The following is a 16345-nucleotide window of genomic DNA, read 5'->3' on the forward strand; positions in this document are numbered from 1 at the left end:
ATGATACATTTTATTTCAACATTAAATTTAGGGCATATGAGCACTAACTTGTCCAGATGTTAATTAGATTTTGCATCTGGAGGCTTAATTGTACCTCTGGTGGCTGTTTTTTGAGTTCATAACAGCAACAAAAAATATCAAAGTAATCCTCCTATGCCAGGTTGTGTGTGTGTGTGTGTGTGTGTGTGTGTGTGTGCATGTGAAATGTTGATACGCTCTGTCCTTCACCAGAAACCTAATATAGCTTGTATTTTTGAATGCCAACTGTGAAACCCTGTAAACAACAAATGCTTTTCAGTTTATATGAAGAAATATTGCATTTATTTATGTGCAAAGACAAGAGAAAGGCAAAGATCATTTGTACAAACATGTTTGCTCTCGTTATGTTTTGGGCGCTTCAGCTAAGCCAAAACAGAATCGATATAACCAAAAGGGGAAGAATGGATCAAACTATAGAAATGAACCTTTACAGCAGAGAACAGTATATGTATCTGTGGTTGAAGCAATCAAATATTCTGTCATGCGTGTTTCTTGTATTACATGTAGGCTTGTAATAGCGAACATAATCAAAAATGACAAGGAAGAAAAAAAATAATAGCCATGGAGTTAGCTGATAGAATCCTTTCATTTATGAATGAATCAATGTGATGTTATTTCAGGAACAACCAATCAACCACCATTTAATCCAATATTTACCAGGACAACCAATTACTGTGTGGAACATTAATCAAGCAAACATTTATAAACACATGGATCCTAATTACAAAAGATGAACAGCCTGCCCTTTACTTTTTAAAAGCCCTGCCAAGTACGCCTGAAATCTGAAGTCTAATTGGAAATGGCACAAAAAATCTGTGAGTACAATTGGCAATGACAGTAAGCAGCTTGATGTATTAGACCAGGGGGTGGGTAGGACAGTCATCAGTCATCTCAGCAGAGTGAGTTAACCGACTGCTGCAGGATGGAGTTCAGCGTGGCAGAGAGAATCCTGTCATGACTACAAGATGTGGAAAGTTCCCAGTTCAATAATATCAACTAGATTGGGAATCTCAGGTTCTGCAGTCCAGAAGTGGTGCTAGTTTTTGATCCCAGTAAAGCTCTAACAGTACCTTTGTCAAAACATAAGAACTGCAGAAAAATGAAGAAACAAAGGAGCAAAACCAGTACAGCAAATTGTGCTTTAAAACGCTTAAAGTCCGTCTTCTGATCAGACTGAAAGCTCACTTTCAGGACTGGTCGATTGTTAGCAGTTAAGAGAAGAAGCCAAAAAGAGGCTGGAGGAAAAGGCCCACGGTTCCGAGGACACACACAGGTCACAAAGACCCAAAGGAAGATTCTATCAATCACCATGGCAACGTATTTCCAGTCATCCTCCACCTGTGAGTAAAAGGGGGGACAAAACAAAAAACTGTGAGAAGGCACAAAGTGTTAGCAGAACCAAACAAAAGATGGAGGGTGTCGATACTGTATCCATTGTTTGTTATCAGGTGAAAACATGTGCACAGTGAAAAAAACACTCAGAACAGTGGAGGCTGTGGGAGTCGATGGGGTCATGTGAGTACACAAAGTGAAGATGGGGGAAAAAAATAAATAAAAAATGAAACAAGACGAGGGCAAAGACTTTCCTTGTAAACCAACAAGAAATTGATACATAATTCAAACAAGAAAAAATTAATATGATAATCTCATTCAAACCACATCGTCAAAAGAAGCGACAGGCATTTTGACTAAGCTGACTGAGGCACAAGTTTTACATATCAAAGCTGCATCTACCCTTTGGGATGTTTCTCCTATTGTATTTATAACAGAGAGAGAGAAGAGGGAAAAGAAAGGGAAATGAAACTATTGGGTTCACACTTACATTATTGTTGACTTCTGGAGCAGGTTAGGAGTGGTAACAATACTGACGAGCAGCTGTCAGAGACCTCCATCCTCTATTTGCTTTTGCATAAATACATTATGCATGGCAGATGCTTGAAGTGTATTTGCCACAAATACTTACTGTTTCTAATGCCACGTTTCCACTACGTCAGTGGTTTCCAACCTTTTTTGGCTCGTGACCCCAATTTAACATCACAAATTTCTGGCAACCCCAGACATTCAAAACAGAGACTTTTTTTTGCTAAAATTAATTGTTTTTTGATCATGTAATAGTTTGCTATACTATGTTGCAAATAAACATTAATTTTAGGTGACATTTAGTGTTCATAATGTATATTATTCTGGATGGAGGCAGAAGACCCAGGTGTACATTACTGCACAAAGTGAGAATTAGATTTTCCTTGGTCAGGATATGTACAGTCAGTCCAGCTTGGATTTACAAGGCTGACAATTAATACTGAACAAACAAGAACTCAAACTATGAATTAATAAAGAGCTGCAGCATCTGAAACTGACCACAATGAACATTTGACAGATAAACAGAACCAGTGCTGCAGTTTCAGCTTCAGAGTTCGTCATGTCTTTTATGGATTGGGATTGTCTCTGTCAACTCACCATATATTTTTTATTAGTAAGTTTGTTTGTTTTTTTTTCTTTTTTATATCAGTTACTAGAAATTTCAGGTAACCCCATTTGAATTCCAGGCAACCCAAGTGGGGTCCCGACCCCAAGGTTGAAAAACACTGCACTACGTGGTACTGACTTGACTTGACTCACCCTTTTTGCATTTCCATTGTGTAAAAGTTCCTGGAATCTGGTACCCGGTACTATTATTTTAGTATCTGCTCAGCCAAGGTTCCAAAAGGGGGGAAGAGATACTAAAATGTGACGTGTAAACACTGCAGAAGACTGACTGGTAAGAGAGTTGTCATTGCGTCATCAAAGCGCGGCCCGCTATTTTTGACAAACCAGAATCAGACATTGACAGTAAATATACCAGTAGGCTAAATACACCCATGATGCCAGCCCTGAAAATGATACCGTGGTCGGTCAGGGAGGTTCAGATATTTTTGGCCAGTGGAACAATTCAGCGTGAGCTTGACGGGCCAACACACAACGAACGAGTTTATCAGCAACTCTCAGAGCAGATAACAGCACACGGTTACCAAAGGACCCTCATGTAATGCCGGGAGAAGCTGAAGAAATTTTGGACAGTTAGGAGTAGCGTTGCTATGACGACCCGGTAGTCTTAAGTCAGTACTATCCTGTAATGGAAACGGTCTCCAGGAATAGTACCTGGTACCTGAGGCGAGTTGAGTCAAGTCAAGCCGGTACCAGTAGTGGAAACGCGGCTTAATACATCTGAGAAACACTGGAATATTTGTGATGTAACAAGATCCTATGATTTTATCAGCTAGTGCAAAAAGTCAATGCAGCTACAAGGTGTAAACATTTAAAAAGTGTGAGAAAATTAATACTCAAGTAAATGCAAACACCTGAAAACTCAACTTACAGTAAAAAAAATATTTGTGCCTAGTTACTGTTCACCTCCACTTTTTTGGCTGTTCTCTGTTCATGGTCTTGTTCCACTACTATTTCCTTGGTGTAGTACTGTGCCAGTCTAGTAGTGTTTAATACCCACTGACATTCAGAGTTACAGTGGAGATAAAAATGACTCACCTCTTTGGCCTTGTTGCGGCTCCTCATGTTCTCAGCGATGTACTTGACGCTCTCGATGGCCTGTTTGATCTCAGGTGACACTACAGAAAAGGCCACCACTGTGTTGATGCTCTGCAGACTCAGCTGACGGCTCATCTTCCCTGTGTCTGGTGTGTCAGGGGTTTCCTTCCCATGCTGGCAGGGGCAAGGACACTTCTTCCCGGTACAGCCCTCCGTTACAGAGAGCTTGCTGTCACCAAACTCCAGGCAGCTGAGCGAGCCACCTCCGACCTGCTGTGGATGCGAAGATCACATTCAGTATGATCCATTATTATCAAAAACAGTATTCAGTGTTTAAACCAAGAAGTTTATTAGCATGTGAACCTTCCTTGCTCCCTCACAGTGAGGTCAGGGTTTTTTTTATTTGAGTTTTGGTAAAGGCCTGAAATATGGAATGTGGTTCTACAGCATAAAATATACATGTAAATTCAACATTTTTTGTCTTTTATCATACATACTAAACAAAGGGTGTTTTCACACTGCGTACCTGAGTCCACATCCGAGTATGTTGGACCCCAAAGTCTGCTTAATTTTATCAACGTGAATGCAATCGTTCCATGTGCGAGTACCATACCCAAGTCCAGCGGAGAAGGTAGTCCTGGGTACGGACTGCGTGGACTCCAGTATGGTACGTTGCAGGGTGAAAGTGATCCTTGGCCGAGAACGGATGTGACCTAATCACCACAAGACCATAGACTGTTGTGTTGTCTCCTGAAAAAACCTCAGATCCACGCGGCACAGGCTCGCCTTATCGACCCAACCACTCAGTGATATATCAGGGACAACAAAAGTCGCTCTTCTTCACGTTGCCTCAGACAGCCTAACAGATAGACAAGTACTGCCACCATTGTAGACAAATGAACAGAACATACATTGTTGGATAGTGAGAGGATTCCTTCCACACTGCCACCTAGTGTTTCAGCCCTGTAACACCCACACATACTCGGGCACGGGCCGCGGTATGTGCTTGTGAACACAACATCTACAGGAAAGGTGTGAGCATATCCAAGTGCAGCACAGATCCAGATACCCAGTGTGAAAACACCCATAGTCTCTTTCAGGTCACCCATTTGTTGACTGCCGTATAGACAGAAAACTATGGCCGTTGCAACCTTGTTTTTTTTTTTTTTTTGGAAATAAGTTATCATATTCGTTAGAGTACAGGGCTGTAGGTGAACCTGACCAAGCTAATGTTAACTTGAGGAAATAATGACCATAATGACTGTAACAGTATGATAACATTGTGATTTCAGACATTTGGCAGATAGACCAGTCAGACAACCCAATATGAATTAAAGCTAACATTAGCTAGTAAATTGTGCTTAGAACCTGGATGTTACTAAGTATCAGTAGAAAGTCTCCTTTAATGACATTGTTAGTCTGACCTCTGAAGCACAACTACAGAAGTGCTGCCTGTCAGGGAAAAATATTATCTATTCAATGAATTTGTCCAGTGAAGCAATAGAGTGAGTGGTCACTCAAACCCCACTTAGCAGATGATTCTCCACGACTCACTTCGACAACACCCTGATTAATGCATAACTTTAAGCTTTAATATGTTTAATGGATTTGTTATCAATCAATCTTTATTTATTTATATAGCACTTTTCATACATTGAGGACGTAGCACAAAGTGCTTTACATATGAGTTTAAAAATCAGTCCCCCCCACATGCATGCACACGTGCGCACACACACACACACACACACACACACACACACACACACACACACACAAGAACACATACACTTAGTTATGTTACAATTCCCTTTACAATTGTGATAAAGAAAAAGCAAAACTGTCTTTTTCCTAGGTTGTTTATTTCTGCAGTAAAGTAGTAGTGCTACTTTGCTAAAATGGCAACATTTTAGCAAAATACTACTACTACTACTACTACTAATACTACTACTACTAATAATAATAATAATAATAAAGATGATAATAATAATAATAGTCATGTATGTAGCACATTTCCAAACAATCTTAGAAAATGCCATACAAAAAACCCCCAGAGCAGACAAGTTAGGAAAAAAAAAATTGAGAGTACAGGAAATAAAAGGGCCTGTGGGGACTGACACAATTTTGGAATCAGCCTCAAGGGGCCATACAAGGAACTGTTTTTGACACATTCAGTTTTCAGCCCCATAGGTTGCTGATTCTTGCATGCCTTAAAAAAAGGGATTTACTAATGAATGGCTGAAAGAGGTTAATCACAGAAACTCCTCTGCTCACTAAGCCACCTTGACACAGTCATTGCATGGCACACTCGTTCTTTTTATTCAGGAGGTAGATCAGGTTACACAAAGAGGAGCGTTTTTGTAAGAAGAGGTAAGAAAGTACAATCAAATGACAAGTTGGATACTTATTGACAGTGATGCTGAAGCCCATGATGTTTACACTGTAAAGTTGCTATTTTTATTTTTGCAATGGCAATTATTCTTTAAAAAATCATGAAAATAATGTTGTAGTTTTCAAATTGTGTTATCTCACTGAATAAAATGTGTTTGTTTTCCTTTAAGCTGATTTTTTCCAATAACTGAAAAGCCAATGGAAAACTCTATCATTGGCCTCTTCTTTTTATTCTTCTTGCATCTACTTGTTTCAGAGGTATATGACATAACAGCAGAACTGTACTATTACAACATAATGTCGGATGTTTTTTTTTATTTATTTATTTTTCATTTTTTCAATGATTTTTATCATAAAGATGACAGTATGTAATGATTTCTACTATTTGTAAATAGTGTCAGAAGAATTACTGTGTTTCCAAAAAGCAGCAGCCTGATCTCAAAGACTTATAAAAGGTTTGATTAAGATGGAAGACAGCCTGGCAGAAGAGTTCTCCTGTGGGTAGAAACCACGTTTATTATCTAAGAATGGAAGGTTTTCTTTTCTTCCCTCTAGAGCTTCGGGGGATGCATTTCACACAGAGTAACAGTAACAGTTCAGTTCCTCCCTCTGCTGCTGTTCCATGTTTTAAGTGTCTGATCTCTTGCACTGTCAGTGGTTTCCCTCCCTGCAGCTGAAACACACCAGACTGATGAGATTTAGATGGTGTGTTGAGTTGTCTTTAAGGGATGTTCCTGTGTAACTCAGAGAAAGACTGGAATTGTTCTCAGAGAAGTTGTTGCTACGTTCATTGAAGAGGGAATAAGTGAATTTATTACCACCTCCATGTATAGGCTTTTGGTGTTTCATTGCTATTTTGTCTGCGTATCAGTATTTTTGTCCTTTTCTCTCTTATGTGTATACCTGCAGGTCTGAATGAAAAGTTATCGTGTACACATGTCCTTCAACTCACATAAAAACTTACTACATTTAAGTAACCAGATGTGAAAATAGTGGTAGTTAAAGCCTAAATTTGACATTAATTAAAGTACACATCATGCATGGTTTACGGTGGAAGTCAAGAGATTAGAAGGTTACACCATAACCTCAACACAACAGAAAAATATCAGTATTAACACCTTATGTTCAACATTTTGAACATCTTTTGAAAAAGTTTGGTTTTCCTCATATTGTGTCTGCCTATGGTTATAGACCTTTTTCACAACTTCCAAATTTTTGACCAGAAATACAAAATCGTTGCAGAATTCTACTTCTTCACTTATCAGGGAACTATGGTGCAAGTGAAGAACATGAGTTTTTGTAGCATTCCAGGTTGCCCTTGCTATGCCCAAAAGCAGCCATATCGGTCTTTTCATTCTTTTCCTGTGGACAGTGAGGTTTTTTTAATAATTGTAACTGATTACCATTACGTGTATTTTTTAATTTTACTAATTACTCCCCAGGGCTGACTGTGAGAACTATCCTTATCCCTACTATTGCACTCGACCTGACCTGGTTAGTTTAGAGCGGTCATAATCATCCATTTCTTTGTTTCTCAATATAAAAGATATTCTATTCATGTTTTCTTCTCCTGTATTTCTCATTTGGTGGGTCTTATTTATCTAATTTTATTTTACTGACATTTCCTTTTTTTCTTCTTCTTTTCCCTCTGCCTAGTTTGCTCGGTTCTTGTTTTGGTCATCATTGTCATTGTGGTTATCACCATGGTTGTTATTATTGGTATTGTTCGTGTTCTCCTGTAGGGGTCTTCAACACTTTCTTCTCCCCTTTTTCTCCCCCCTCTGCTCTCTCCTTCTCTCCTTCCTCTTTTAGAACACATTTAACTGGAAAACCTAAACCGAACCACCACCAAGCAACACCCAGCAGTCCTTGTTCTGTCTTATTTCTGTTTTATTCCACTGTCTTGTCTTATGTCTGGTTTGTCCCACTGTTTTATTTTATGTCTGTTTTGTCCCACTGTCTTGTCTTATGTCTGGTTTGTCCCACTGTTTTATTTTATGTCTGGTTTGTCCCACTGTCTTATTTTATGTCTGTTTTGTCCCACTGTCTTATTTTATGTCTGTTTTGTCCCACTGTCTTATTTTATGTCTGTTTTATCCCACTGTCTTGTCTTATGTCTGTTTTGTCCCACTGTCTTATTTTATGTCTGTTTTGTCCCACTGTCTTATTTTATGTCTGGTTTGTCCCACTGTCTTATTTTATGTCTGTTTTGTCCCACTGTCTTATTTTATGTCTGTTTTGTCCCACTGTCTTATTTTATGTCTGGTTTGTCCCACTGTCTTGTCTTATGTCTGGTTTGTCCCACTGTCTTATTTTATGTCTGTTTTATCCCACTGTCTTATTTTATGTCTGTTTTGTCCCACTGTCTTATTTTATGTCTGGTTTGTCCCACTGTCTTGTCTTATGTCTGTTTTGTCCCACTGTCTTATTTTATGTCTGTTTTATCCCACTGTCTTGTCTTATGTCTGTTTTGTCCCACTGTCTTATTTTATGTCTGTTTTGTCCCACTGTCTTGTCTTATGTCTGGTTTGTCCCACTGTCTTATTTTATGTCTGTTTTGTCCCACTGTCTTATTTTATGTCTGGTTTGTCCCACTGTCTTGTCTTATGTCTGGTTTGTCCCACTGTCTTATTTTATGTCTGGTTTGTCCCACTGTCTTATTTTATGTCTGGTTTGTCCCACTGTCTTGTCTTATGTCTGGTTTGTCCCACTGTCTTATTTTATGTCTGTTTTGTCCCACTGTCTTGTCTTATGTCTGTTTTGTCCCACTGTCTTATTTTATGTCTGTTTTATCCCACTGTCTTGTCTTATGTCTGTTTTGTCCCACTGTCTTATTTTATGTCTGTTTTGTCCCACTGTCTTGTCTTATGTCTGTTTTATCCCACTGTCTTATTTTATGTCTGTTTTGTCCCACTGTCTTATTTTATGTCTGTTTTGTCCCACTGTCTTGTCTTATGTTTGGTTTGTCCCACTGTCTTATTTTATGTCTGTTTTGTCCCACTGTCTTATTTTATGTCTGTTTTGTCCCACTGTCTTATTTTATGTCTGTTTTGTCCCACTGTCTTGTCTTATGTCTGGTTTGTCCCACTGTCTTATTTTATGTCTGGTTTGTCCCACTGTCTTATTCTATGTCTGTTTTGTCCCACTGTCTTGTCTTATGTCTGTTTTGTCCCACTGTCTTGTCTTATGTCTGTTTTGTCCCACTGTCTTATTTTATGTCTGTTTTGTCCCACTGTCTTGTCTTATGTCTGGTTTGTCCCACTGTCTTATTTTATGTCTGGTTTGTCCCACTGTCTTATTCTATGTCTGTTTTGTCCCACTGTCTTGTCTTATGTCTGTTTTGTCCCACTGTCTTATTTTATGTCTGTTTTGTCCCACTGTCTTATTTTATGTCTGTTTTATCCCACTGTCTTGTCTTATGTCTGTTTTGTCCCACTGTCTTATTTTATGTCTGTTTTGTCCCACTGTCTTATTTTATGTCTGTTTTGTCCCACTGTCTTGTCTTATGTCTGTTTTGTCCCACTGTCTTATTTTATGTCTGTTTTATCCCACTGTCTTGTCTTATGTCTGTTTTGTCCCACTGTCTTATTTTATGTCTGGTTTGTCCCACTGTCTTATTTTATGTCTGTTTTGTCCCACTGTCTTATTTTATGTCTGTTTTGTCCCACTGTCTTGTCTTATGTCTGTTTGTCCCACTGTCTTATTTTATGTCTGTTTTGTCCCACTGTCTTGTCTTATGTCTGGTTTGTCCCACTGTCTTATTTTATGTCTGTTTTGTCCCACTGTCTTATTTTATGTCTGTTTTGTCCCACTGTCTTATTTTATGTCTGTTTTGTCCCACTGTCTTATTTTATGTCTGTTTTGTCCCACTGTCTTATTTTATGTCTGTTTTGTCCCACTGTCTTATTTTATGTCTGTTTTGTCCCACTGTCTTATTTTATGTCTGTTTTGTCCCACTGTCTTATTTTATGTCTGTTTTGTCCCACTGTCTTATTTTATGTCTGTTTTGTCCCACTGTCTTGTCTTATGTCTGGTTTGTCCCACTGTCTTATTTTATGTCTGTTTTGTCCCACTGTCTTGTCTTATGTCTGTTTTGTCCCACTGTCTTATTTTATGTCTGTTTTATCCCACTGTCTTTTCTTATGTCTGGTTTGTCCCACTGTCTGGTCTCGTCCTGTCCCTGTACACTTTCATTTATATAACCCCTCCCTCTATGTATATGTATACAAGCAAGGAATGGAAGAACATGTGAATTTACAGTTTGAGATTGTTACTTAAACACAAGCTGTAATCTAAAATAAAGTTGTCCTCCGAAGAGGGGGGATGGTTTAAAAAAAAACAACACAAAAGTGACAACTCACCTGCATTAAACTATTCTTCCTCTTCTTCCCTCCTTTTCCTCCTCCGCCTCCTCCTCCCCCTCCAGCTCCTCCTGCCTCCCCACTGCTGTCCAACCCCCCAGCCATGCCGTCTTCGTCAATCGGCCTCCGCATCAGCATAATCCTTGGCAGCACTTTGAGAAACACAGAGCGCACCCAGCCCGGCATAGTGTGGGTCATGGGCGTGCGGTAATGTACATTGAGCACAAAGACAGTAATGACGATGCTGAGTGTGACGAAGATCATTGTAAAGAGCAGGTACTCTCCAATGAGCGGGATGACCAGCGACGTGGAGGGGATGGTTTCTGTGATAACAAGCAGGAACACAGTGAGGGAGAGCAGGACGGAGATACAGAGCGTGACCTTCTCTCCACAATCAGAAGGGAGATAGAAAACCAGCACTGTGAGGAAAGAGATGAGGAGGCAGGGGATGATGAGGTTAATGGTGTAGAAGAGTGGCAGACGCCGGATGTAGAAGGAGTAGGTGATGTCTGGGTAGATCTCCTCACAGCAGTTGTACTTGATGTCATGCTTGTAGCCAGGAGCATCAATGATTTCCCACTCGCCACTCTCCCAGAAGTCTTTCAGGTTCACCTAAGTAGTAGATAAAAGTCTTAAGATGCAGTCACCTTTCATCATGTTAAGTCAGGGGTGTCAAACTCATTTTAGTTCAGGGGCCACATTCAGCCCAATTTGATCTCCAGTGGGCCAGACCAGTAAAATAATAACAGTGAAAAGAGTAAAATTATATTATGATCAGGTTTACATCTACAAAGTTTCCTTTAAAATCTGAATAACATGAACAACTTGAATTATTTTAAGAAAAACTTGTACATTTTTAACAAAATTATGCCTCGGTTTATCAGTTTATCATTCACACACGTGCATTACAATCGCACAAAATATTTAGTAACAGGCAGAATATTGGTAAAATTGCATTTACTTTTCTAAAAACATTTCCATTTGTTTATATTTGTTCAGGTTATTCACATTTTTTGTAAAGGTATATTTTGGTAATGTAAACATTTTCATGTAATTTTACACCAAAAAACAAAGAGAAAATTTGGGGTTGTCATTATTTATAGGTTATTATGATAATATTTTACTGGTCTAACCCACTGTGTGTGTCTGTATGTGAAACCTGAATTAAAATGATTTTGACACCACTGATCGTTAAAGGTGCTGTAGACTTTCATGACCAATTTTTCATTAAATCTGTAAAACCCCAGTCATATCCTCAGTATCATGAATCTGTAAGTCTTTCTGTGATTACTCACCTGAATCTCTTGCATTACGGTGAACAATTTTGAAGTGCCATCCACCATAAACAAACTGTGTGTTTACATCCAGAGCTGGGAGGTAACTCGGGCATCTTCGGAATTTTGTCGTGACGTGCATTGTGGGAAAGGGAGGTTCGCGCAGCCGCCTGCTGCGGTAGCGGCAGCGCGACCATATGATATTATATGGATGAAAAAAACACGCGGAAACGTCTGAAACGCGGAAACGGCTGGAGGAATATGCATAGAGGGAAGGGAGCTCCTGCTGTTTCCGTGTTGCATCTTTAGCAGCTACTGCTGTCAGGTGGCTGCGCGAGCCTCCGTTTCCCACAATGCACGTCACGACAAAATTCCGAAGACGCCCAAGTTACCTCCCGGCTCTGGATATAAACACATGGTTTGTTTATAGTGGATGGCACTAAGAAATTATTCACCGTAATGCAAGAGATTCAGGTGAGTAATCACAGAAAGACTTACAGATTCATGATACTGAGGATATGACTGAGGTTAGACAGATGTGATGAAAAATTGGTCATGAAAGTCTCCCGCACCTTTAGTATCTTCAGTGTAATTTTTGCATTTTACAAATTTACCCCACGGGCCAGATTGGACCTTTTGGTGGGCCCCCGGGCCGCATGTTTGACACCTGTGTCTTAAGTAATGGGCTAACTTACCGTTGTAAAACAGCTGTGTCAGTCACTATGATACACAGAAGGGCTCACTGTTTTTGGTTTTAACAGAATTCTCCATAATAAATGCTTGGATTTGCAAAAATGTGCAGATCAGCTTAAACTGATACCCAAATTATATGTCTTTAAAATGATGAAGAAAAGTGGAATGTTGCAGTGTCCAGTATTCTCATTTTAAACATTGCATAACTTAGGGCCACCTGCTGTGAAACTTATCAAACATGTCAAGCTTGTTGTTTCCTTCACTGTCCACTTACTGATGAGTCAGAGACTTACTAGTCACTTTTCCATTGGACATCTGCGCAAAACTTTACCCATATTTACTAAATGTCAAAAAACAGAAGTGTGTAATGTCGGGTTTTCCATTAAATCACAAATGCATTGATTTGTTTATTTATTATCGCAAGATGACACAAGAAGTCATTCCATAAACATGGCAACGAACATAAATATGGTGTTGATTTACAGATATATTCATTATTATTATATATTACTCCTCTATCTCGTAACTAAATTAAAAAATTATTGGGTTTCCTGGTGTGTCCACATATACTGCGACGTGTTTCTTCTTCTTCTTGTTGTAATGTCCGTCAACATCCGTTTTTTTTTTTTATTCACGTGACTCTAGTTGCAAAAAAAGATCTTTCCATTGCAGTTTTGCGTGACATACCATTTGCACTACACCCGAAAAACCACCTCTTGCCAGCGTAAAAACTTTTAATCAAAAATTGAGACTTTTGGTAAAATTGTTTTTCCATTAGGTAAATTTTTATGCACAAGTTATATTTGCGCAATTTGAGGGTCAACTGTTTACCTTCTCTTTAAGGAAACACTACTGACTTCACTGTCCAAGTGTCCTCCTTTTACTGTTTAAGGTCAAATGTGTACATACATGGAGTTGAGAAGTAACCAGTTAAATGGTAGTTTTAACCTAACATGAGAAAAGACTAAACATATAATATATAAGCTTTGAAACTTCTTCTGTTGGTCAGACAGCAGGGGCAAGGCTTTGGACGATTGTGGTCTGTTGTCTCAATATTCTTACATGTAACAACATATTTGTTTTAACGCCATTTTAGTGAGTTTTTGTGTTCTTGCTTCAAAATGGTGTCCAGAGTGCTAGAAACTTCCATGACAAAATGCTTAAAACATGTTGTTTCCATCTAGCAAGAAAGCCCTGTGCACCATATTAGCTGTAAACAAGGTTTTCTGATGATGAAGAGAGCTCAGAATATCTTCCTGAAATAAAATAAACATGCAAGCACCGCTGCTGATCCCCTCTAAGCAAGCAAAAAAAAAAAAACAAAAACAAAAAAACAAGAAAAGGTTAAAAAACATCTGATGCAGAAGCAAATTGTAAGCACAACCCTAACAATATCATCTTAAAAAGACAGTTTGTCAAAACTGAATAAAACGTAGCATATTTATACATGTGGCAGAATGAGCATCATTAACATTTATTTGATTTTGAAATAATGAGGTAATATTCAATTATATATGTAATATTTCCTCTCATCACAGTGCTGGCCTTTTTTCAACCAAGAAATTTTTAAATGTTGTAGTTGCTAAATATTAATTGCTAATTGCTAATTTGCTACTGGGTAGGTATCACAATTCTAATAATTCTTTTTCTGTAAAGTCAGCAATGTATTGTATCTGGAAACAGTATAATCATCTAAAACACTGTTTTCTCAGGCTGTAAAACCAAAACAATGAGGTTAAATATTCTAAAATCTCTAAAAATCAAACTATTCTTCATTATATATACATGCATGGTAGTTTGATTCATGATTAATATGAAAATATTGTTCAGAGCAGCTTTAACCCTTTCATGCATAGTGGTCAGTACAGCGGACAGCTATTCTACACCTGTTTCTCTTGTATATTCATGAATTTTGTTGTTTTAGTTCCATATCAGCCAAAACAGTGAACGCTTATACATCATCCCATACACTGCAATTCATACCATTTCTGTAACTTTGCTGTTCTTGATAACCCTGATCTGCACTAACATGTTTGAGTGTAAATCAGTTGCTAATTATTAGGCTATCAGACTGTAATTGACAGTTTTCTTGAACAAAAAGTTTTTTTTTTTTTTTTTTTTTGCATATTATCTCCATGAATTGAGTAACAAGTAGTATTAGAGTATGTTAAAATGTGAGAAAATGGCATTAGTGGCATTCAAAATGTTTTTATTTCATATTTTTCACACAGCATATCACTTTCTGATGATGGGTTTTAAATATGTTTCTTTGCTTCAAAAATTAAACGCATGGTGTCCAGCTGAGTGGACATTTTTGTAACTCCATGAAAAACAGGGTTGTAAAAAAAATTCAATTGCGTTGTTTTTTTCATGCCTAAAGAGGGAAAAAAAATCACTCAAGAAGAAAATATTGACTAAGGTTCTCATATTTCATGCATGAAAAGGTTAAACTACATCAAAAAAGGATTAGGATCAAATATTACTATCAGTTGTAAAGTGGCACCAGACCTGCGACAAACTGACCTTGGATCCAATAAGTACCAGGTCTATCTTGGCTTTGTCATAAGTCCAGGAGCCAAACTTCATGGAGCAGTTCTGGTAGTCAAAGGGGAAGTAAGTGATGTCCATGGGGCAGGAGGATTTGAAAATAGCTGGAGGAATCCAGGTGATGGTGCCATCAAACTTCAGCAGAGCCTTGGTCTTATCCTCCACCAGGAAGTCACCTACAGCGCTGTATATGAGATGTATGTGCATGTGTTTTCATACAGAAGTGTTCAGAGAGCAAATGAGGAGAGGATTTGAAAAGGAAGCAAATGTTAGAGAAAGGAAGAAAGGTCAACCAATGAGAGAAGAGACAAGGAGAAAATGAACAGGAGGAATGAAAGAGAGGTGGGAGAAGATAAAAAGGGGACGTTATGGAAGAGAGAACAGGAGCATTAGGATTAAAAGACAGAGGACAATGAAGCTGTATTTGGCTTATTGTGCAAAAATGGCTTTGATTAGTATTATGAGGCTCTATTGTGAGTAGGAAGAAAAAAAAATTACTACATTATTATTGGAATTGAAATTGAGAGAATAGAGAGCAGCATTAACTGACTCTGAACTATAGAGGGTATGCATGTGACGTCACCGTTAGCAGAAGTCACCGCGGTTATGCCCACTGAGTGGCAGAAAGAGGGAGATGAGTGGCAACGTTGGCTTCAATACTGTCTAAACTTAAGAACAATATTTAATAAAAAATGGGGAAGAGCTGTTGTGCGATTGATTGTATGAACAGGTTTGAAAAGCAGTCTGAGCTATCGTTTCACAGACACTGAAAGACAACGAAAAGAGAAGTAGATGGATCCACAAATCCAGGAAACCAAACCTAGATCTGTGGATTCCGTTTGGTGTCAGGTCGCATTAATTTATGCTGTATTTTTGGGTAAAATCATACCTTAAATTACATATTGTTTTGGCTAATGTTACTGCTTAATAAAGCTCTTGGTTTCACAATCAGATCTTTCATGGTTTTTGTCTGTATTTTGTGATTCTGAACCTTGTGCTCCTACATGATTAGTAAACTAACTGAAACTGAGGCTAACCTAGTTTTTCAAATACGGGGGAACTGGAAAGATACGACGGCATATTAGGGCCATATAAGAAAATAAAAACACTTGTCACTACGAGAATAAAGTCATAAAATATCGATATAAATCCAGTAATTTTATGAGAATAAAGTCGAATACAAAAAAAATCACAATGTTATGAGAATAAAGTCGTAGCCAGTGACGTGCAGTCAGAGGAGGCAGGGGAGGCAGAGCCTCCCTTGTCAATCTTGAAAAGAAAAAAAAAACTTGACTATAAAATATAATAAATGTTGATAGTTGTCAGCTGGTATGTCCTATAAACTCATTTTCCGTTTGAGTCCAATATTATTATTATTATTATTATTATTTTTTTTTTTTTTTTTTTTTTTTTTTTTTTTTTTTCAATTAGAATAGCAGAATTTCCACATGCTCCATTCAAATACAGGGAGGAGAGGCAGCGCTGTGCTGTGCCTCCAGGAGAACTGTCTCCTCCCCTCAT

The 16345-nt window shown here is 38.3% G+C and overlaps 1 protein-coding gene across 1 annotated transcript in view; it reads right to left on the reverse strand.

Annotated features, from left to right (window-relative positions):
- Positions 1–1134: 1134 nt before the first annotated feature.
- The window catches only part of LOC115424919 (neuronal acetylcholine receptor subunit alpha-3-like), a 59299-nt gene continuing 44088 nt past the window's right edge, over positions 1135–16345 (reverse strand). The window contains 5 exon segments of the mRNA XM_030142317.1: positions 1135–1310; positions 1312–1377; positions 3562–3834; positions 10311–10922; positions 14801–15008. Coding sequence (XP_029998177.1) covers positions 1251–1310; positions 1312–1377; positions 3562–3834; positions 10311–10922; positions 14801–15008 — 1219 coding nt within the window. The 3' untranslated portion in view covers positions 1135–1250.

The sequence above is a fragment of the Sphaeramia orbicularis genome, chromosome 1 (assembly GCF_902148855.1).
Source record: "Sphaeramia orbicularis chromosome 1, fSphaOr1.1, whole genome shotgun sequence".
Taxonomy (NCBI): Eukaryota; Metazoa; Chordata; class Actinopteri; order Kurtiformes; family Apogonidae; genus Sphaeramia; species Sphaeramia orbicularis.